Consider the following 24,273-nt stretch of genomic DNA (forward strand, 5'->3'; position numbering starts at 1 on the left):
AGACCACCTAACAGGTATCGCGGGGGGCCTCCGTCACCGCATCGCGATGTTGATCGCATATGTTAGTACATATGCGATCAACATCGCTGCGGTAATCGGCGAGGGGCGGCGATGTATGTTAATACATCCCGCCCTGTGTCAGTGCTGTGGGAAATGTACTGCAATGCCTCCTCTCCTTGTGGCAGTGCTTTGGGAAATATACTGCAATGCCTCCTCTCCCTGTGGCAGCGCTGTGGGAAATGTACTGAAGTGCCTCCTCTACCTGGGTCAGTGTTGTGGGTGATGTACTGCAATGCCTCCTCTCCCAAGCATCAGTGTTGTGGGTGATCTACTGCAATGCCTACTCTCCCTGTGGCAGTGCTGTGGGAAATGTACTACAAAGACTCCTCTCCCTGTGGCAGTGCTGTGGGAAATGTACTGCAATGCCCCCTCTCCCTGTGGCAGTGCTGTGGGAAATGTACTGCAATTACTACTCTCCCTGCATCAGTGCGGTGGGTGATGTACTGAAGTGTCTCCTCTCCCAGGGTCAGTGTTGTGGGAGATGTACTGCAATGCCTCCTCTCCCTGCATCAGTGCTGTGGGTGATGTACTGCAATGCCTCCTCTCCCTGCATCAGTGCTGTGGGTGATGTACTGCAATGCCTCCTCTCCCTGTGGCAGCGCTGTGGGAAATGTACTGCAATGCCTCCCCTCCCTGTGGCAGTGCTGTGGGAAATATACTGCAGTGACTCCTCTCCCTGTGGCAGTGCTGTGGGTGATATACTGCAGTGCCTCCTCTCCCTGTGGCAGTGCTGTGGGTGGCGGAACTAGCGAGCAGTGGGTGGGCCCAGGTGTGACAAAATGCTTTGCCCCCCCCATCCCATCCCATCCAAGTCCACCCCCTCACCCCTGGAGAGGATCTGGTGAGGGGGACCTGCTCAGGGCCAGAGAAATGGATACCTAGCAGCAGTGCCGTAACTAGACATTTTAGCACTGTGTGCAAGAAATGGCATCGGAGCCCCACCCCTGCATGCAAAACAGGGGCAGTGCGCACCGTAGGCGCGCGCAAAAATACATAGTGGCGTGGCTTCGTGGGGAAGGGGTGTGGCCACAAAATAATACCAATTCATAAAACCGTGCACAGTAGTCTCCATTTTTCAAATTATGCCGCACAGTAGCACCACTACACCAGGTAGAGACCCTTTTACACCTTACGGCGGACAGATTCCCCTTTTTACTTATTACAGCAGACAGCATGCCCTTTTTACACATAGCGGCAGACAGCATGCACTTTCTACACATAACGGCAGACAGCGTGCCCTTGTTCCACATAACGGCAGACAGCGTGCCCTTGTTCCACATAACGGCAGACAGCGTGCCCTTGTTCCACATAACGGCAGACAGCGTGCCCTTGTTCCACATTACGGCAGACAGCGTGCCCTTGTTCCACATTACGGCAGACAGCGTGCCCTTGTTCCACATTACGGCAGACAGCGTGCCCTTGTTCCACATTACGGCAGACAGCGTGCCCTTGTTCCACATTACGGCAGACAGCGTGCCCTTGTTCCACATTACGGCAGACAGCGTGCCCTTGTTCCACATTACGGCAGACAGCGTGCCCTTATTCCACATTACGGCAGACAGCGTGCGCTTTTTACACATTATGGCAGACAGCGTGCCCTTTTTACACATTACGGCAGACAGCGTGCCCTTGTTACACATTACGGCAGACAGCGTGCGCTTTTTACACATTACGGCAGACAGCGTGCCCTTGTTCCACATTACGGCAGACAGCGTGCCCTTGTTCCACATTACGGCAGACAGCGTGCCCTTGTTCCACATTACGGCAGACAGCGTGCCCTTGTTCCACATTACGGCAGACAGCGTGCCCTTGTTCCACATTACGGCAGACAGCGTGCCCTTGTTCCACATTACGGCAGACAGCGTGCCCTTGTTCCACATTACTGCAGACAGCGTGCCCTTGTTCCACATTACGGCAGACAGCGTGCGCTTTTTACACATTACGGCAGACAGCGTGCCCTTGTTACACATTACGGCAGACAGCGTGCCCTTGTTACACATTACGGCAGACAGCGTGCGCTTTTTACACATTACGGCAGACAGCGTGCCCTTTTTACACATTACGGCAGGCAGATTCCCCTGTTTTTACACATTACGGCAGACAGTCCCCCTTTTTGCACAGAAAGAAAGAAAGAATTATACTTGCGCTCTCCGCTGGGTCAGGCTCCTCGGTGCAGCTTCTGGCAGAGATCCCAGGCAGGAGAGAAGGAGGAGGAGGAGGGAGGTGGATGAGGGAGCCGCAGCAGCACTGTGTTATTGGTGGAGGCGCTGCTGCTGCTGTCCCACTGCTTCACCATAGGCTGTTTTCCGCCACTGTGAATGCTGGGATGCGCTTCACAGCGGCGGAAGACAGCCTATAGTGAAGCAGAGGGACAGCAGCAGCAGCGCCTCCACCAGTAACAAAGCGCTGCTGCGGCTCCCTCCTCCACCTACCTCCTCCTCCTTTTCCCCGTACCGCTGCGCTCCTCTCCTTTCTCTCCGGGCGGCTGTGTGCTGCGGGCAGCGGTTGCCCGAAGCACACAGCGGCATGTAATGAGTCAGTTGACTCATTACATGCTTTGGGCCCCTGGACAGTGGCGGGCCCCAGTGCAACGCACTGGTTGCACTGGCGGTAGTTCCGCCTCTGTGTGGGTGATATACTGCAGTGCCTCCTCTCCCTGCATCAGTGTTGTGGATGATGTACTGCTATGCCTCCTCCCTGCATCAGTGCTGTGGGTGATGTACTGCAATGCCTCCTCTCCCTGCATCAGTGCTGTGGGAAATGTACTGCAATGCCTCCTCTCCCTGCATCAGTGCTGTGGGAAATGTACTGCAATGCCTCCTCTCCCTGCATCAGTGCTGTGGGAAATGTACTGCAATGCCTCCTCTCCCTGCATCAGTGCTGTGGGAAATGTACTGCAATGCCTCCTCTCCCTGCATCAGTGCTGTGGGAAATGTACTGCAATGCCTCCTCTCCCTGCATCAGTGTTGTGGGAGATGGACTGCAATGCCTCCTCTCCCTGCATCAGTGCTGTGGGTGATGTACTGCTATGCCTCCTCCCTGCATCAGTGCTGTGGGAAATGGACTGCAATGCCTCCTCTCCCTGCATCAGTGTTGTGGGAGATGGACTGCAATGCCTCCTCTCCCTGCATCAGTGCTGTGGGTTATGTACTGCTATGCCTCCTCCCTGCATCAGTGCTGTGGGTGATGTACTGCAATGCCTCCTCTCCCTGCATCAGTGCTGTGGGAAATGTACTGCAATGCCTCCTCTCCCTGTGGCAGTGCTGTGGGAAATGCAGTGACTCCTCTCCCTGTGGCAGTGCTGTGGTTGATGTACTGCAGTGCCTCCTCTCCCTGCGTCAATGTTGTGGGAGATGGACTGCAATGCCCCTCTCACTGCATCAGTGCTGTGGGCAGGGGCGGATTGGGAATAAATAGCAGCCCTGAAAAAATTTGTACTAGTGGCCTCACTTGGGCAGAACCGGAGGTAAGAAAAAAAAAAATTGTGTTCCCTAATGCACACTGAGTGAGTAATAATACTACATAATAATCAGATAATACGGAGATCTTAGTTGCGTATATCTGCAGATATAGGGTTAAGCCCCCAGGCCGATCGACAAGGCTTCTCCGTCACTGGGGGTCCCTAATACTAGGGGGCTTAACCCTATATCTGCAGATATACGCAACTAAGTTCTCCGTATTATCTGATTATTATGTAGTATTATCACTCAGTGTGCATTCGGGAACACAAATTGTTTTTTCTTACACAGAATTACCCCTCCCTTTTAGCACCTGACTGATATTACATCTGATTGAGCAGCTTTCCAATATTTGTGCAGGACCTGAGGTGTAAGGTCTAGCCATGGGCCATGGCAGCAGCACCCTCCCGCCAAGACTTTCCAGAGAGTGGGCATGTCCAGCATCAAGTGAGATGTTAAAAGGAAATAATATTAAACATAATGAGCACATTATATGATACACCTTTAGAATTTAGGAAACTATATAATTCTTTAGAAAAAATATATTTCACTCAATTCTTTATGTCAGCCAAGCAGGCAGCAAGAGCATACACTAGATCATTTGCAATCACAGGCTAAGTGGCAAAGTAATTTTCATATATGCAAATTATTTTGCAGATTATTCATTATGTCTTTAAATAGGACCACATGTCATCAAACAAAACGGGCCCTGTGTGCGTGTCGGCCCACCGGGAATCTTCCGGGCCGGTGTCGCATAGGTCTCGGCCTTCTTGAGCGATTTAACTGCACGCTGTTTTAATTTCGGCTGCTAGTAAAAAACAAACGTTGTACTGATGTCCATAGGACGTGGCCTTTACACTATATACTTTTATTTTATTTTAACAATTAATTTTGGCAATTGTCCTAGTGAACCTGGCACAATGCATCCAAAACATGTAGATAAGGATTAGGCTTTGAATTTATTGATTTTAGATTGTATAGATCACATAACTTTTTACCTTAACGAACGAGTTATAGGCCCTACACACTTGGCGATATTCTGAAAGATATGAACGATCTCGTTCATAAATGAACGAGAACTCGTTCATATCTTTCAGTGTGGAGACTTAAGCGATGAACGATGCGCGTCCCCGCGCTCGTTCATCGCTGGTCTCCCGTCGGCTGTGCATGCAGGCCAATATGGACGATCTCGTCCATATTTGCCTGCACTTCAATGCAGCCGGGTGACGGGGGAAGTGAAGGAACTTCACTCCCCCCGTCACTGCCCCCCCGCCGCCGGGTCGCTCGTCGGCCGTATCGGCCGTCGGGCACCTCGGCGGCACATCGCCAAGTGAGTAGGGCCCCTTACTTTTTGTTGTTGTTGTTATTTGTCGTGTATAGAATGAAGAACAGAATAGATTAGAAAGGTGAAGGGTTGCTCTGAAAGTTTTAACATGTCATGGGGCAAACCCATTTAGGCATAACTGAAAATGCTGTTGATGAAAGCCATCATTGGTAAATTGGGGGATGCACATGACTTTATCCAAAATCAGAGTTGTAGCAGCCACATTATTTAAGTGAGAGATGAAACATTTACACAGACTCACGGCTGACAGGGAAGCCTAAGGAAATGAGAGTTACATATAGCTGCAGGACTGACTTTAGGGTGGAAGCAGATGCAGATTAAATGGTGAGTGAGATGGTAAAATCAGTAATGTGAGGAAGGAGTTAAACAGTGACGTGCAGTAAGGCCAATGGCTGGGGAGGCACTGGCCAGTATCAGAGCCAGATTTACTCCATATACTACCCTATATATATAGCCCATCTCCCCTGCAAGCAGCACAGCAATGGGCTGTAATCGCAGCCTTATAGACTGACAGTCCTGAGATGACATTACGTGACTCCTCACAGATCACACTTCCTACACACAGCCCCACCTCTACCCCTCAGATCATACTGCCTCCACACAACCCCCTCCTGAGACCTCCTCACAGATCACACTGCCTCCACACAACCCCCTCCTCACAGATCACACTGCCTCCACATAGCCCCACCTCTACCCCTCAGATCACACTGCCTCCACACAGCCCCACCTCCACCCCTTAGATCACACTGCCTCCACACAGCCCCACCTCTACCCCTCAGATCACACTGCCTCCACACAGTCCCACCTCTACCCCTCAGATCACACTGCCTCCACACAGCCCCACCTCTACCCCTCAGATCACACTGCCTCCACACAGCCCCACCTCCACCCCTCAAATCACACTGCCTCCACACAACCCCCTCCTCACAGATCACACTGCCTCCACACAGCCCCACCTCCACCCCTCAGATCACACCGCATCCATACAGCCCATACTTGCCTACTCTCCCGGAATGGCCGGGAGGCTCCCGAAAATCTAATGACCCTCCCGGCCCCCTGGAAGAGCAGGCAAGTCCCCCCTGCTGGTCCGCCCACTTTGTGTGTAAAGTGGGCGGTCCGGGCAGTCGATGACGCAATTCTTGCTGAATCGCGTCATCATAGCCACGCCCCCTGCAGTGTAATGCCGGTGATCACGGCATTACAGAGCGGGGGGCGTGACTGAAAGGAGGTGTCACCGTAACGCCGCCCCATCCCACCCTTGCCCCACCCCTGTCCCGCCTCCGGCCCACCCCCTTGTCAGAGCGCTCCCCGGCCCGCCTGTTGAGCCGACCTGGCTGCTCTCTCCCGCAGAGAGCAGCCAGAATGTCGGTAAGTATGACACAGCCCCCTTTTCACAGATCACACTGCCTCCATGAGCCCCCTCCTCACAGATCACACTGCTTCCCCACAGCCCCCCCTTCCCTCCTCACAGGGCACACTGCCGCCACAGACCCACCTCTCCTCCCCCTACTGCAGCACAGTATACTTGGTGACATATGACTATGAAAATTAGTTCAATAATACAAAGAAAATATTTATAAGTTCTAAATATCTCCTTTGTATTATTTGGCAGAGGGAAGACCATACTTACCTACTTTCTGGCAGCTCTCTCCGGGAGAGAGCTGCCAGGACTGCTCAATGGAGGGGCTGGGCTGGAAAATGATAAGAGGAGGAGGCGGAACGGGGCGGGGAGGAGGAGGGGCAGAGGCAGAACGAGGGCAGGGTTACAGAGTTACACCGTTAAACCACGCCCGCCGCTCTGTAATGGCACTATAACCGGCATTTTACAGCAGGGGGCGTGACTATGATGACACGATTCTTGTTGAATCGCGTCATCTACTGTCCGGACCGCCCACTTTACTCTCAAAGTGGGCGGCCGGGCAGGGGATAACTTAAAAACCGGGAGACTTGTCTGCTCTTCCGTGGGGCTGGGAGGGTCACCCGATTTTCGGGAGCCTCCCGGCCATTCCGGGAGAGTAGGCAAGTATGGGGAAGACCCGGCAATAACTTAGGTCCAGCCTGCAGTGTAAAAGCTTGAAACCAGTGTTCAATGACCCGGGCTGGACTCGGGATTGCAGTGTAAAGGGGGTATTATTCCTGCTCAAAAGTGGTTCTAGGTGACTGACTGACAGTGACTGACTGCACACTGGCATGTGAGTATAGTTATTCTAGAACAGGGGTGTAGCACCCTTGATCTGAGGGCTGCATTGAGAGAGGACTAAAATGTTAAAGAACTGCAATAAAACATTTGTGTAACCTCATGAAATGCAGAATTTAGTAGAGGTAATATGAATAAAGGAACCTCTTTGTAAATATGCCATATACACACCTCCTAACATTTAGACACGTAAAATAAATCCACCAAAACTCCTCCCAAATCCAGCCACAAACATCCACTTTTTGTGAAACCCCACGGTCTGGAAAACAATTCACAGCAAATTGTGCCTTCACTCGCCCACTTCATTGAAGAGCTTGATGAGATGTGGGAGGGTTGTCTAGTCTTTTGGGATCCAGGAGAACTACCCCAAATTCTGGAGTATCTCTGAAAATAGTGAAAGCGTATGCAAGCATGCAGTACTGTAATATATGTTTAGTTGCATGCTATGTGTTCTTATGTGCACAATGTGTAGTCTGTAGATGACAGGCACTAGTACAGAAGGAACTGGTCATAGGGGAGATGCTGACTGGATCCTCTGCAGCAACATTTACCAGCCAGAGCAAGGCAGATGGGGGCAGAGTGTTATTCCTCATCACAACGGCAGCAGTGTGATTAGATTTGCAGTGGTGCGTGACCTGTTTATAACTGATGCTGCATTGTGTGCTAGCCATATGTTGGTGCTGCATATTCTTACCTGAGCGGCAGGAGTATATAGTATTATTGTCTTCCACCGCCTAGTAATGGCTAATTGTCTTTATATTCAGATGTTCATGCAGCTGCACAGAAGAGCACATAGCTGCTGCCAGTAGTCTAAAAATAACCCCAACCTCAGCAGCTATGACGGGTTATGGCGTCTCTTACCCTGCAATCACCCTCACAAGGCCTAGCAAACCCATACACTTTTTGTGTTCTTATTAAGAACTTTAAAATGTATGTATGACTTGGTGTATATTTATTTGCACATGTGGATCTGCTAGCAGAGATGTGTAAATCATTTTAATTTGCAGTTTACTATGGATGCCTAAACTTTGCACACACCTACAGTATATATTCCTAACAACATGTTGCTGGCACTGTACATTTTAATTGTCTCTACTGTTCAAAGCAATATAATTTTTGTTTTTGACCTCAGAGTGTGATAAAGTAGAAAGTAATTATATTTTCTTTTTGTTACAGGTACCAACGCAACAGGAAAAGACTATGAAACCTGCAGATACAAAGGTAAATCTCTTAAGGGGGGTACACACTAAAGGGGGGTACTCATGGAGCGAGAATCCAAGCAATCTGACCAGATTGCTTAGATTTTCAGCAAGATCTCTCCGTGTGTACCCCCCACAGCGCTATTGCTGGTGCTAGATTCCCCCCTCTTCCCGCACGCTCAGCATACATCCACTGTGCTGAGCGGGGGGAGAGATGTGTGCTGGGCGGTTCGCTCAGCACACATCTTTTCCCTGACCTGGCGGTGAGTACGGGCCTTAAAGAGATGTGTGCTGAGCGCTCTATCACAGACCGCTCAGCACACATCTCTCTCCCCGCTCACCACAGCACAATAAGTGGTGAGCGAGGGGGACTACGACCGGTGGCGAGTGGCGGGGGGTTTGGGCGGTTGGTTATGGGGGGCGCTCACTTCACACAGTGCTGAAGTGAGCGACCTGCTAACACCGGTGATAGCAATGCGCGGGGCTGTGCATCGCTATCACTGGAGGGCATACACACGACAGATCCGTGCTTAACTTCTAAGCAATCTAGTCAGATTGCTTAGATTTTAAGTACGGATCTCTCCGTGTGTACCCCCCCCCCCCCCCCCCGTTATATTTATTTTATTGAAGCGCAAAATATGCACTATGGGTAAATGTAATAGCGAACTGCAGAGATCAGCAGGTTCCCAGCAGTCTGCCCAATGTTTTAAAGAAGCGTTAATTTAAAAGGCAAACCATGTTGATTTTTGCATTGTAAATGATTTGTTGGTGTAAAACCCTGACTGTGAGAAAGGTATGGCCATCAACTATTTATGGTTCACAATCATCGATGGTATAAGATCGATGGCACATGGGGTTTTTCCACATCAATGGCACCGCACCAATGGCATACAATCAATGGTGTTTGATACTGAGAAAGCATCAGTGGTGCTGATCGATCTGCACATGCCATTGATTGCTAAACCGTAGATGATTTTGTATCAATGGTGTACAATCATTGATGGTTCAGCCTTCCAAGGCTATCAGCACTGCCGAAATTGCCATGCAGCCAGATAGTATAAGCATGACACAGGTGCAGTGCAGGTGCTGGCTGGTGGAGCATTAGTTATATGCATATCGCTCTAGTAAGAAAGATGTTATTTAAGCACTTTGTAATGTGTAGGGAGCTATTGTTTCTGCTAGTTGATCTGTGTTCTGTGCATGTTCTGGTCTTGAGATGCATGTACATGTGTTATTAGTCGCATTCAGAGACTGCAGTCTCTGGGCCTGATCCAGTTAGTACGAAATACATAAAAAGCAGAAAATAAGAAGCAATTTGATGATGATCCTGAAACAAACCATGCTGCAGTGCAAGTGCTACAAATGCATTTATTTTTTGTATATAAGGATAATAAGCACTGCTATTGCATGAGCAGCTTAGTTTTCATGCTGGAGCTTAGAACTGAGCTAGGATATTCCCTGTCCAACCATTTCCCTGCACATTATAAATCTGCCCCAGTTGCAGAGTGACATGGTTTTGCTTCTAACTCTGAATCAGGCCCACCGTGTATGAGCCCCTGCGTGATTTCTTCCCTGGTCCTCATTTTGTTTAAATATTGATGCTCACTTGGCACAAACATCAATATAAAATCCTCATTTTCACAGTTGGTTAATATAGCAGATAACGATGGTCTATGGCTAGGACTAGGTTTGAGGAAATGAGCAAACTGTTCCAGCACTGTAAATGTTTATTTCTTGTCTCCCAAATGTATTTATTGTGATCATTTTGTTTGTTCTTTCTTTGTTTTTTTATTACTTATAATGACTCCTTTTAATTTTAGCCAACACCAGCACCAAAGGCTGAGCCACCTAAATCCACACAAACAACAAAGGTAGGCAGAACTCTACACACTATTACATTGGACAAATAAATATGTTACTGCTTATAAAATGTTACACTTGCCAGAACACAAAACGCTATGGGACACATTTAGTTAGCCACAAATTAGGTCATCCATCTTTTTACCACGGCAAAACCCCACAGGCTTTGCTTTCTTGTATTCAGGGTCTGATTCAAAGATGGACACTTTAGCAGAGCAGCTGCATCTTTGGGATTTTCATAAGGTTGTGCATGTATAGTAGCTGCCTGCAGTTGGATGTACATAGAGTGGCTTCAAGCTCTGGAGTAGCAATGGCGGGTGGTATTCATGTGACCGCCGGTCAGCTGACCGGCAGTCACATGACCTCCTCCACCATCCCGACTGATCACTATCCCGATGGTCGGCATGCCGACCAACAGGGACTATTTCCACTCGTGGGTGTCCACGACACCCATAGAGTGGGAATAGAACCTGTGGCGAGCGCAGCGAGCCCGCAAGGGGCTTGCTGCACTCGCCCCTCCCCGCCGGGATCCCGGCGTCGGTATGCTGCCGGGATCCCGACGTCGGTAAGCTGACCGGCGGTCTCCTGACCGCCGGTGAGCCGTACTACACCCAGCAATGGCCTCTGCAATAGAGCTTAAACAGGACACTGCTCCCGAGTGAAGAGATCTTGAAGATCGCGGAGCCCAGAGAAGACGCTGGAAGTCCTGGGCTAATGACAGTGTGTTTCATAAGCGTTTAGGCAGGCCACTGCTATCCAGGTGAAAAAAAGAAGACCCAACGGAAGAAGAGTTGGAGAAGACACCCGTAGTCAGTGGCGTAACTACTGCCCCCGAAGCCACTGCGGTGGCTTGGAGGCGCAGGGCTGCGAGAGCGCCGCCACTGATTGCTGCTGTTTTGCGAAGGAGCCGGAGGGCACAGTGCGCGCCTCTCCTGTGTGTCCCACCTGGGTCTCCGGCGGCAGCGGCGTATCTGTTAAATGAAGTGCCAGTTCGTGAGCTCTGATTGGCTCACGAACCGGCACTTAATTTGACAGATGCCACTGGAGACACAGGAGGGATACACAGGAGAGGCGCACACTGTGCCCTCCCACTCCTTCCCAAAACAGCAGCGGGGGAGCCCGGGGAGGGTGTGTACCTAGCACGGGGGGGGGTGGGGGGGGGTCATATTTGGCACTGGGGGTATATGTGTACCTGGCACTGGGGGAGCATATTTGGCACTGGGGGTATATGTGTACCTGGCACTGGGGGGGTATATTTGGCACTGGGGGTATATGTGTAGCTGGCACCGGGGGGGCATAGTTGGCACTGGGGGTATATATGTACCTGGCACTGGGGGAGGGCATATGTGGCAGTGGGGGTATGTGTGTACCTGGCACTGGGGAGGCATATTTGGCACTGGGGGTTTGTGTGTAGCTGGCACTGGGGGCATATGTGTATCTGGCACTGTGGGGGAATATCTGGCACTGGGGGCATATGTGGCACTGGGAGCACAGCATTGCTCCCTGGTTACAAGCACAACACCCAGCTTATGAAATCCCTGGCAACAAGCATTACCCCCTAGCAACGAGCATGATACCCAGTGCATGAAACCACAGGCAACAAATATTACCCACTGGCAACAAGCTTGAAACCCAGCACATGATACCTCTGGCAACAAGCATAACACCTAGCACATGAAACCCCTGGCAATGAGCATGACACCCTGAGCATGAAAACCCCTGGTACCGTGCATGGAACCAAGAGCATGAAACCCCTGGCAACAAGCAGGTAATTTAAGAGTAATTAGAAGCCTTACTGTAAGGCTTAATGTGTAATGGGCATTGCGGTGTGTGGCATAATGTATCATGGATATTGCTGTGTGTCATAATGTGTCACAGGCATTGTGGTATGTGGTATAATGTATCAGGGGTAATACAGTGTGTAGCATAATGTATAATTGGCATTGCGATGCATGGCATAATGTGTCACAGGCATTACGGTGTGTGGCATAATGTGTCGGGGGCATTATGGTGTGTGGCATATTGTGTCATGGGCATTATTGTGTGTGGTATAATGTCTAAGGGCCATTGCAGTATGTGGCATAATGTATACTGGGCAATACTATAAGGAGGGAAAAATGACAAATAATGTAAGGGGCATGAATCAGAATTATTTTTCTCTAACGTCCTAAGTGGATGCTGGGGACTCCGTAAGGACCATGGGGAATAGCGGCTCCGCAGGAGACTGGGCACATCTAAAGAAAGCTTTAGGACTATCTGGTGTGCACTGGCTCCTCCCCCTATGACCCTCCTCCAAGCCTCAGTTAGATCTCTGTGCCCGAACGAGAAGGGTGCACACTAGGGGCTCTCCTGAGCTTCTTAGTGAAAGTTTTAGATTAGGTTTTTTATTTTCAGTGAGACCTGCTGGCAACAGGCTCACTGCATCGAGGGACTAAGGGGAGAAGAAGCGAACTCACCTGCGTGCAGAGTGGATTGGGCTTCTTAGGCTACTGGACATTAGCTCCAAAGGGACGATCACAGGCCCAGCTTGGATGGGTCCCAGAGCCGCGCCGCCGGCCCCCTTACAGAGCCAGAAGGCAGAAGAGGTCCGGAAAATCGGCGGCAGAAGACGTCCTGTCTTCAACAAGGTAGCGCACAGCACTGCAGCTGTGCGCCATTGCTGTCAGCACACTTCACACTTCGGTCACTGAGGGTACAGGGCGCTGGGGGGGGGCGCCCTGAAACGCAATAAAAACACCTTGGATGGCAAAAAAAATGCATCACATATAGCTCCTGGGCTATATGGATGCATTTAACCCCTGCCAGAATCCATAAAAAAGCAGGAGAAAAGTCCGCGAAAAAGGGGCGGAGCCTATCTCCTCAGCACACTGGCGCCATTTTCCCTCACAGCTCCGTTGGAGGGAAGCTCCCTGTCTCTCCCCTGCAGTCACTACACTACAGAAAGGGTTAAAAAAAAGAGAGGGGGGCACTAATTAGGCGCAGTATTAACTATACAGCAGCTATAAGGGGAAAAACACTTATATAAGGTTATCCCTGTATATATATATAGCGCTCTGGTGTGTGCTGGCAAACTCTCCCTCTGTCTCCCCAAAGGGCTAGTGGGGTCCTGTCCTCTATCAGAGCATTCCCTGTGTGTGTGCTGTATGTCGGTACTTTTGTGTCGACATGTATGAGGAGAAAAATGATGTGGAGACGGAGCAGATTGCCTGTAATAGTGATGTCACCCCCTAGGGGGTCGACACCTGAGTGGATGAACTGTTGGAAGGAATTACGTGACAGTGTCAGCTCTGTATAAAAGACAGTGGTTGACATGAGACAGCCGGCTACTCAGCTTGTGCCTGTCCAGACGTCTCATAGGCCGTCAGGGGCTCTAAAGCGCCCGTTACCTCAGATGGCAGATATAGACGCCGACACGGATACTGACTCCAGTGTCGACGGTGAAGAGACGAATGTGACTTCCAGTAGGGCCACACGTTACATGATTGAGGCAATGAAAAATGTTTTACACATTTCTGATAATACGAGTACCACCAAAAAAGGGGTATTATTGAGGAAAAACTACCTGTAGTTTTCCTGAATCTGAGAAATTAAATGATGTGTGTGATGATGCGTGGGTTTCCCCCGATAACAACGGATAATTTCTAAAATGTTATTGGCATTATATCCTTTCCCGCCAGAGGTTAGGGTGCGTTGGGAAACACCCCCTAGGGGGGATAAAGCGCTCACACGCTTGTAAGGGCTCTACCTTCGCCTGAGATGGCCGCCCTTAAGGATCCTGCTGATAGAAAGCAGGAGGGTATCCTAAAAGGTATTTACACACATACTGGTGTTATACTGCGACCAGCAATCGCCTCAGCCTGGATGTGCAGTGCTGGGTTGGCGTGGTCGGATTCCCTGACTGAAAATATTGATACCCTAGATAGGGACAGTATATTTTTGCCTATAGAGCATTTAAAAGATGCATTTTTATATATGCGTGATGCACAGCGGAATATTTGCCGACTGGCATCAAGTCTAAGCGCGTTGTCCATTTCTACCAGTAGAGGGTTATGGACACGTCAGTGGCCAGGTGATGCGTATTCCAAACGGCATTTGGAAGTATTGCTTTATTAAGGGAGGAGTTATTTGGGGTCGGTCTTTCAGACCTGGTGGCCACGGCAACAGCTGGGAATTCCACGTTTGTACCCCAGGTCGCCTCTCAACATGAGAAGACGCCGTATTATCAGGCGCAGTCTTTTCGTGGACAAGCGGGCAAAAGGTTCCTCATTTCTGCCCCGTGACAGAGGGAGAGGAAAAAGGCTGCAGAAATCAGCCAGTTCCCAGGAACAGAAACCCTCTCCCGCCTCTGCCAAGCCCTCAGTATACGCTGGGGCTTTACAAGCAGAATCAGGCACGGTGGGGGGCCCGTCTCAATGAATTTCAGCGCGCAGTGGGCTCACTCGCAAGTAGACCCCTGGATCCTTCAGGTGATATCTCAGGGGTACAAATTAGAATTCGAGACGTCTCCCCCTCGCCGTTTCCTAAAGTCGGCTTTACCGATGTCTCCTTCTGACAGGGAGACAGTTTTGGAAGCCATTCACAAGCTGTATTCCCAGCAGGTGATAATCAAGATACCCCTCCTGCAACAGGGAACGGGGTATTATTCCACACTGTTGTGGTACCGAAGCCGGACGGCTCGGTGAGACCGATTCTAAATCTAAAATCTTTGAACACTTACGTACAGAGGTTCAAATTCAAGATTGAGTCACTCAGAGCAGTGATTGCGAACCTGGAAGAAGGGGACTACATGATGTCTCGGGACATCAAGGATGCTTACCTTCATGTCAAAATTTACCCTTCTCACCAAGGGTACCTCAGGTTTATGGTACAGAACTGTCACTATCAGTTCAGACGCTGCCGTATGGATGGTACACGGCACCCCGGGTCTTTACCAAGGTAATGGCCGAAATTATGATATTCCTTCGAAGGAAGTGAATTTTAGTTATCCCTTCCTTGGACAATTCCCCGATAAGGGTAAGATCCAGGGAACAGTTGCAGGTCGGTGTAGCACTATCTCAGGTAGTGTTGCGGCAGCACGATTGGATTCTCAATATTCCAAAATCGCAGCTGGTTCCGACGACGTGTCTTCTGTTCCTAGGGATGATCCTGGACACAGTCCAGAAAAAGGTGTTTCTCCCGGAGGAGAAAGCCAGGGAGTTATCCGAGCTAGTCAGGAACCTCCTAAAACCGAGCCAAGTCTCAGTGCATCAATGCACAAGGGTTCTGGGTAAAATGGTGGCTTCCTACGAAGCAATCCCATTCGGCAGATTCCACGCAAGAACTTTCCAGTGGGACCTGCTGGACAAATGGTCCGGATCGCATCTTCAGATGCATCAGCGGATAACCCTGTCACCAAGGACAAGGGTGTCCCTCCTGTGGTGGTTGCAGAGTGCTCATCTTCTAGAGGGCCGCAGATTAGGCATTCAGGACTGGGTCCTGGTGACCACGGATGCCAGCCTGCGAGGCTGGGGAGCAGTCACACAGGGAAGGAATATCCAGGGCTTATGGTCAAGCCTGGAGACATCACTTCACATAAATATCCTGAAGCTAAGGGACATTTACAATGCTCTAAGCTTAGCAAGACCTCTGCTTCAAGGTCAGCCGGTGTTGATCCAGTCGGACAACATCACGGCAGTCACCCACGTAAACAGACAGGGTGGCACAAGAAGCAGGAGGGCAATGGCAGAAGCTGCAAGGATTCTTCGCTGGGCGGAAAATCATGTGATAGCACTGTCAGCAGTATTCATTCCGGGAGTGGACAACTGGGAAGCAGACTTCCTCAGCACGACCTCCACCCGGGAGAGTGGGGACTTCACCCAGAAGTCTTCCACATGATTAAAAACTCGTCAGGTATTGCGCCAGGTCCAGGAACCCTCAGGCAATAAGCTGTAGACGCTCTGGTAACACCATGGGTGTACCAGTCGGGGTATGTGTTCCCTCCTCTGCCTCTCATACCCAAGGTACTGAGATTGATAAGATGGAGAGGAGTAAGCACTATATTCGTGGTTCCGGATTGGCCAAGAAGGACTTGGTAACCGGAACTTCAAGAGATGCTCACGGAGGATCCGTGGCCTCTACCTCTAAGAAGGGACCTGCTCCAGCAAGGACCCTGTCTGTTCCAAGACTTACCGCGGCTGTGTTTGACGGCATGGCGGTTGAACGCCGGATCCTGAAGGAAAAAAGGCATTCCGGATGAAGTCATCCCTATCCTGATCAAAGCCAGGAAGGATGTAACCGCAAAAACATTATCACCGCAATTGGCGTAAATATGTTGCGTGGTGCGAGGCCAGTAAGGCCCGACGGAGGAAATTCAACTGGGTCGATTCCTACATTTCCTGCAAACAGGAGTGTCTATGGGCCTGAAATTGGGGTCCATTAAGGTTCAAATTTCGGCCCTGTCAATTTTCTTCCAAAAAGAACTAGCTTCAGTCCCTGAAGTTCAGACGTTGTAAAAGGGGTACTGCATATACAGCCTCCTTTTGTGCCTCCAGTGGCACTTTGGGATCTCAATGTAGTTTTGGGTTCCAAAAGTCACATTGGTTTGAACCACTTAAATCTGTGGAGTTAAAATATCTCACATGGAAAGTGGTCATGCTGTTGGCCCTGGCCTGGGCCAGGCGCGTGTCAGAATTGGCGGCTTTATCCTGAAAAAGCCCTTATCTGATTTTCCATTCGGACAGGGCGGAATTGAGGACTCGTCCTCAGTTTCTCCCCAAGGTGGTTTCAGCGTCTCACCTGAACCAACCTATTGGTGGTGCCTGCGGCTACTAGGGACTTGGAGGCCTCCAAGTTGCTAGACGTTGTCAGTGCCCTGAAAATATATGTTTCCAGGACGGCTGGAGTCAGGAAATCTGACTCGCTGTTTATCCTGTGTGCACCCAACAAGCTGGGTGCTCCTGCTTCTAAGCAGACTATTGCTCGTTGGATTTGTAGTACAATTCAGCTTGCACATTCTGTGGCAGGCCTGCCACAGCCAAAAATCTGTAAATGCCCACTCCACAAGGAAGGTGGGCTCATCTTGGGCGGCTGCCCGAGGGGTCTCGGCTTTACAACTTTGCCGAGCAGCTACTTGGTCAGGAGCAAATACGTTTGTAAAATTCTACAAAATTGATATCCTGGCTGCGGAGGACCTGGAGTTCTCTCATTTGGTGCTGCAGAGTCATCCGCACTCTCCCGCCCGTTTGGGAGCTTTGGTATAATCCCCATGGTCCTTACGGAGTCCCCAGCATCCACTTAGGACGTTAGAGAAAATAAGAATTTACTTACCGATAATTCTATTTCTCATAGTCCGTAGTGGATGCTGGGCGCCCATCCCAAGTGCGGATTGTCTGCAATACTTGTACATAGTTATTGTTACAAAAATCGGGTTATTATTGTTGTGAGCCATCTTTCAGAGGCTCCTCTGTTATCATGCTGTTAACTGGGTTCAGATCACAGGTTATACGGTGTGATTGGTGTGGCTGGTATGAGTCTTACCCGGGATTCAAAATCCTTCCTTATTGTGTACGCTCGTCCGGGCACAGTATCCTAACTGAGGCTTGGAGGAGGGTCATAGGGGGAGGAGCCAGTGCACACCAGATAGTCCTAAAGCTTTCTTTAGATGTGCCCAGTCTCCTGCGGAGCCGCTATTCCCCATGGTCCTTACGGAGTCCCCAGCATCCACTACGGACTATGAGAAATAGAATTATCGGTAAGTAAATTCTTATTTTTTTTCTGTGGTGGCCAACGTCTGGGCGTGCAGGTTGCAAAACTGGGGTATAAGGTAGTCTTTTCCTGTAATACCTTTATGCAAAGCCACACCCATTTCAGCAAGGCCACGTTCCTTTTTTGCAGATTCATCACTTTACTAGTGCCAATTATGGGGGGGGGGGCTAGAGAATGTTTTGGCTTGGGGGAGAAAAATTTCTAGTTAAGCCACTGCTCGTAGTAAATACTAGAGGAGCAGTGGCCTCTGCTAAAAAGCTTAGCTATCCAGTAAAGAGTTTGTGCAGATTGAAGAGACCAGAGAAGATGCCTCCAATGATGGGGAAGGTGCCGGAAATCCTTGGTTAATGACAAGTTACAGTATGCAAAAGCACTTAGGCAGGCCGCCACAACCCGGGTGTAGAAGGAAGATCCAATTCTGGACGGGAGAAGAGTTAGTGCAAATGATGGAAGCCCTAGAGTAGCAGTGGCCTATACAAAAGAGCTAACACAGGCCACTGCTCTCCAGGTGAAGGCCAGCACTATAAACACTGGAAGTCCACAGCTGGTTAGGATTTGTGCTCCTCAGGTGAATACAACCTGGAATGAGCCACAAGACAAGAGGCCCCAAGCTAAGCCAGGACTAGTGCAGCTGAAGATCCTTTGTTGGACATTATACCCATGTGGCAAGTGGGCACTAGGCCCTGGTACTTTAGGGATGTGGCATGATAGGCGGATGCTAGGCCAAAGGCATAAGAGGGCTAGGCCCTATAAATATTATAAGGGCATAGTCATGCCCTTATGTTAAGGCTGAATCGAACAGCATTCTACCATGTTAATTTTGTGAGGTAATGGAGGGGGGGCTGGTGTTGAGGGACTACAACTCAAAAGTTATTAGATAAACTGAGTAGAAACTTTGCATGGCCACGTAGAACCGTTGCTGCACCCCCCCCCCCCCCCCATATCTTGTTGTGCCATTCTGCACCCTCCATGTCCTGTGCCATTCTGCACCATCCATGTCTGTTTGTCAATGTGCGACAGCTTCCAATGTATTGTCATCACAGACAGGGCCGATTCTAGACCTTGCACCAATAAATAGGGGCGTGGCTTCATACGGAAGGGGCGTGGACACAGTTATGGCTCCTGTACTTGTGCCCCCAGTAGACTTTCCTCCTGTAGTTGTGCCCTGCTTACAAACACACAAAAAAAACAAAAACGCAATACTTTCCAGCCCCGCTCTTGCTTCCCGACCACTGCTGCGCTGCCCTCTGTATCTGGCCGCCCGCCACTCGGTCAATTATGACCTATAGCGTCTGACAGTGGCGCCAGCTGCAGCGAGCGCCCAGACAGCCCACGGCGCCTGCTGCAGGTGGTATGCGGCTGGGCGGCGAGCGCCTGCACGGTGACTGCTGCCGAGCCCACTTGCCGCAGCGCATCGGGGCACCCGCCCTTCTTGCCTGTGCCTAGAACCACTCCTGATCACAGATATGATCTCCAGTATACTGCCATTGCTACCCTGCTCTTTATATCCTGTCCTCTTTGCCCTGCACCATGTATCCTGTTATTGCTGGATACTGTATGGGAAAGCATAGGCTTTGCTACATACAGTATGGTGGGCTTGTTACAGCGCTGTGTGTTATTGTAACAATGTTTATAAACTAAATTCTGACCACTGAAACATCTTCTCTCTTGATTTTTACCATAATCTCTGCATATATATTGGGTTTGAGCAATGTGGCTAGTGATAGTACATTATGTTATGCCAGGAAGATTTTATTCACAGCTGGGCTTCAAAGCACTCTACAGCAAGATGTCGGGAAAGTAACCACGCTCTCCTCTTATATAGATCTTTCAGAGTAAATACTGTAGATACACTTGTAATGGTAGCGCTGAATGTATCAATTCTGCCAGGGAACAATTAGAACTCAATCCCCTAACCTTTGTATCATCTAAAGCAGTGGTCTCCAACCTTAACTGGGGTGTGAGCTACTTTCGGAAAATAAAACCTCTGAAGGAGCTACCCCCTCCCCACAATGCACGTGCGTTCCTGCGAAAGTGGGTGTGGCCTCACAACTACAAGTAATGCCTCCCCAGCGTAGTGCCAGATACACAAATAATGCCCCTCAGCAGTGCCAAATACACAATTAATGCCCCTCAGCAGTGCCAGATACACAAATAATGCCCCCCAGCAGTGCCAGATACACAAATAATACCCCCAGCAGTGCCAGATACACAAATAATGCCCCCCAGCAGTGCCATTTAAAATGTTCCCCGTAGTGTCCGATACAGTGCCCCACACAGTGCCCATCCCTTGCTGGCTTCTTCTACTGCCGCTGGTGCTGCTCTTCCTGTATGAGTGACGGAAGGGGAGGAGAGCGCAGCGCGCGCCTCTCCTGTGAAGTCCGGAGAGCGGCTGCGGTGAGGGTGACAGAGTCCCCGGCGGCGGCGGGCATTTAAAATATGGTGCTGGTAAGTGAGCCAATCAAAACTTGCAGTCCGGCAGCCAATCAGGTGCCACCACTGCCAGTCCACAAGCTCTGATTGTCTGTCGGCCGTCACCATATTAAAAGTGAAGGGAGGAGGAGTGCCAGTGATCGCCCAAGCCTGTGCTCTCTGTGAGCTACCGAAAATACTACGGTGAGCTACGGGTTGGAGATCACTGATCTAAAGAATAACGAATGTAAGTTCTTTGCAGTAAACTCACAACAGGATCAAATATAATGTACAGGAGTTTCTTTGCAATAGAAACATAGGTGAAGACTGATTTCAGGTAAAGAGAAACATTCCAAAAAAAATAATGAATAGCAAATATCAAGTCCAATATACTGAATGAGCTTCTTTTTCCAGTCCAATATAACATGGAATCTAAAAAAAAAAAAAAAAAATGTGAACAAAATCTACGGTGCTACTGTATATTGAACACATCGAACTGTCTATTTTCAATATTCCAGCACATTTTATTATGTCCTATATGACTTGCCACAAAAAATAAAAAAAAATAAAAATATAAATATAAAAATATAAAAAAAAAAAATATATATATATATATATTATAGATAAATGGCAGAGAAGCCCGGCACTCCTGTGTACCTTTGTAAGGAAAATGCTGAGGTGCCCTCCTGGTGACTCCATGTCACTAAATATACTTAGTAGGAAGAAGGCGGCACTCGTATAGACTCGTAATGCAAAAGATTTAGGTCATTTATTTAGACCAGATGGGCCGACATGTTTCAGGGTAAACCCCCGTCCTCAGGGCCAAATACAGCAAGTGAACATGGTGTACAGAACAACAAACTTAAATACTAACATCCATTAAACACAAACATACTCACCTGTTCATCGGCGCGACCGCCAGCCACTCTGCTCCGCTGACTTCCGCATCGCGAAGTGATGACGTGCCGGGTGCGCCGAGTGAACAGGAGGGTATCCATAGCAACTGTCAAGGGCGTCCTGAAGGCGCCGCTGCAGCAGCCGTACTGTGCACATAAAGAAATTGAACAGTGTGAAAGACAAACGTTTAAAAACATCAAATATTGTAAATAATGCTACTCAACAGATCCTATTACAGCACATAAACTAGGAGCTAAAAGCCATAAGTAGAAATAGATATATATTCATACATTAAGCAACAGTCCCCTAATGCTGACATATTTAAAGGAAACACTGGAGACTCATATTCTCGTTTAACCCTCTGGGTGCTAACGTCCCCAGAGAGAAGATCCAGCATGTCTCTTTTTGCAGCAGACGTCTACCTCTATTGCCCTCCCTAGGCGTAACGGGAACATGGTCAATCAGGATAGCTCGTATGCTGGCTACCCCATGCTTAGCTTGTAGGCAATGCCTAGCGAACGGCTGCTCGCTATGGCCTTTTTCAAATGCTTTTTTGATGGCACTGCGATGCAGTGCCATCCTTTCCCTAAATTGCCGGATGGTCTTGCCGACATAGGCAAGACCACACGGACATGTTAATACATAAACCACATGCGTGGACGTACATGTAAGTCTATGTCTAATCTTCAACTTTTTTCCTGAATGCGGATGGTTGAAGATCATGCCTGAAACAAGAGTGTTACATGTGGCACAGCCCAGGCACTTATAGCAACCATTCTTAGGTCTCAGAAAGTGCCTGGTCTGTGCCCTCGTATTCTGCGAAATATCAAGCTTGATTTTTCGCAGAATACGAGGGCACAGACCAGGCACTTTCTGAGACCTAAGAATGGTTGCTATAAGTGCCTGGGCTGTGCCACATGTAACACTCTTGTTTCAGGCATGATCTTCAACCATCCGCATTCAGGAAAAAAGTTGAAGATTAGACATAGACTTACATGTACGTCCACGCATGTGGTTTATGTATTAACATGTCCGTGTGGTCTTGCCTATGTCGGCAAGACCATCCGGCAATTTAGGGAAAGGATGGCACTGCATCGCAGTGCCATCAAAAAAGCATTTGAAAAAGGCCATAGCGAGCAGCCGTTCGCTAGGCATTGCCTACAAGCTAAGCATGGGGTAGCCAGCATACGAGCTATCCTGATTGACCATGTTCCCGTTACGCCTAGGGAGGGCAATAGAGGTAGACGTCTGCTGCAAAAAGAGACATGCTGGATCTTCTCTCTGGGGACGTTAGCACCCAGAGGGTTAAACGAGAATATGAGTCTCCAGTGTTTCCTTTAAATATGTCAGCATTAGGGGACTGTTGCTTAATGTATGAATATATATCTATTTCTACCTATGGCTTTTAGCTCCTAGTTTATGTGCTGTAATAGGATCTGTTGAGTAGCATTATTTACAATATTTGATGTTTTTAAACGTTTGTCTTTCACACTGTTCAATTTCTTTATGTGCACAGTACGGCTGCTGCAGCGGCGCCTTCAGGACGCCCTTGACAGTTGCTATGGATACCCTCCTGTTCACTCGGCGCACCCGGCACGTCATCACTTCGCGATGCGGAAGTCAGCAGAGCAGAGTGGCTGGCGGTCGCGCCGATGAACAGGTGAGTATGTTTGTGTTTAATGGATGTTAGTATTTAAGTTTGTTGTTCTGTACACCATGTTCACTTGCTGTATTTGGCCCTGAGGACGGGGGTTTACCCTGAAACATGTCGGCCCATCTGGTCTAAATAAATGACCTAAATCTTTTGCATTACGAGTCTGTACGAGTGCCGCCTTCTTCCTACTAAGTATATATATATATAACAACAGTTAAAATCTTCCAAACACTGACATTAAGCCAAATATCAGTGACAAACTCTGACCCATTGATGTTATACAAATGGAATCGCCTCCATTAAGTACCTCAGTGAGTTTAGATGTAAAATAGTCTCACCAAATCTCTGTACGGGTAAGAAATAAGGGGGGTACACATGGGAGATGTGTGCTGAGCGATCTAGCACAGTCTGCTCAGTACACATCTCTCCCCCCGCTCAGCACTCAGCGCGATGTGTGCTGGGGGAGGGGTGGGGGACCACTCATTTCACGCAGCGGTAAAATGAGCGATCTACTAGATTTGGCATGCATGCCAAATCTAGAGCTGGCGATAGTCAGATTGCTTAGAAATTAAGTGAACATCGTTCCGTGTGTACCCCCCTATAGCAGGGTAGACAGCAAGATGTAATTCCCTGGGACTCCAGTATCCTCGCTGTTGCAATGAGTGTTCCCACTAGCAGAGTAGTAGACTTAAGGCCACCATACATCAGCAATCACAAAAAGACAGTTTGCAGACTGAGATTTTTTTCCCCAGATTTAAAGATTCCCCAATCCACCAATCTGCCGCCATACATTACAGATATATTTCAGATATTTGCAGATCATTTTCAGCAACTACAGATCTGTCAATCCTGACAAGCTGATCAGTTTAGTAGAAACGGTCTGCAAATCTGGTGATTGTTACTATACACTAACAATCTGCAACCCCAATGGATCTGTGAAATCCAACAACAACCTGATTTACCAATCTTAATCAAAGTGTGGTCTAAATCTGTGATCTGTGAACCGCATACATTGCAGATTTATTTGCACAATCATCTGCAAAACAAATTGCCCCAATCGATTGCTGATGTATAACATAATGTATCGGAGGTGGTCTAGGTACTATGAGATACTGTACTATGGGGTATATTCAATTAAAGTCGGATCCATTCCGTCATGCATTTGTCGGAATGGATCTGACAACCCCTATTCAAATATCATCTCAACTCGACTTTTTCAAGTCGAATTGAGATGAGGGACCCAGAGGGGGAGGGGGGGGGGGGGGGAGCCGCGGGGAGATCACCGGGGACAGCCGCCGGAGATCAGCGCTACAGTAGCGCTGCAGGAGGATGTCGCACAGCCGCCCGACCTCACGGCAGTGTCCACCCGACTCCAGCAAGCGTGACCTCACTTGCTGGAGCCGGGTGGAAGCTGCCGTGAGCGTCCCGGCTGTGTGACATCCTGCTGC

At 49.2% G+C, this 24,273-nt stretch overlaps 1 protein-coding gene across 7 annotated transcripts in view; it reads left to right on the forward strand.

The window, feature by feature from the left end:
- CAST (calpastatin) overlaps positions 1-24,273 on the forward strand; it is a 358,547-nt gene that overhangs the window by 263,200 nt on the left and 71,074 nt on the right. For all 7 annotated transcript variants that reach the window (XM_063964046.1, XM_063964049.1, XM_063964052.1 and 4 more), the window contains 2 exons: positions 8,237-8,281; positions 10,080-10,130. In XM_063964046.1, coding sequence (XP_063820116.1) covers positions 8,237-8,281; positions 10,080-10,130 — 96 coding nt within the window. The remainder of the gene's footprint in view (positions 1-8,236; positions 8,282-10,079; positions 10,131-24,273) is intronic.

Source organism: Pseudophryne corroboree, chromosome 1, assembly GCF_028390025.1.
Source record: "Pseudophryne corroboree isolate aPseCor3 chromosome 1, aPseCor3.hap2, whole genome shotgun sequence".
Classification (NCBI taxonomy): Eukaryota; Metazoa; Chordata; class Amphibia; order Anura; family Myobatrachidae; genus Pseudophryne; species Pseudophryne corroboree.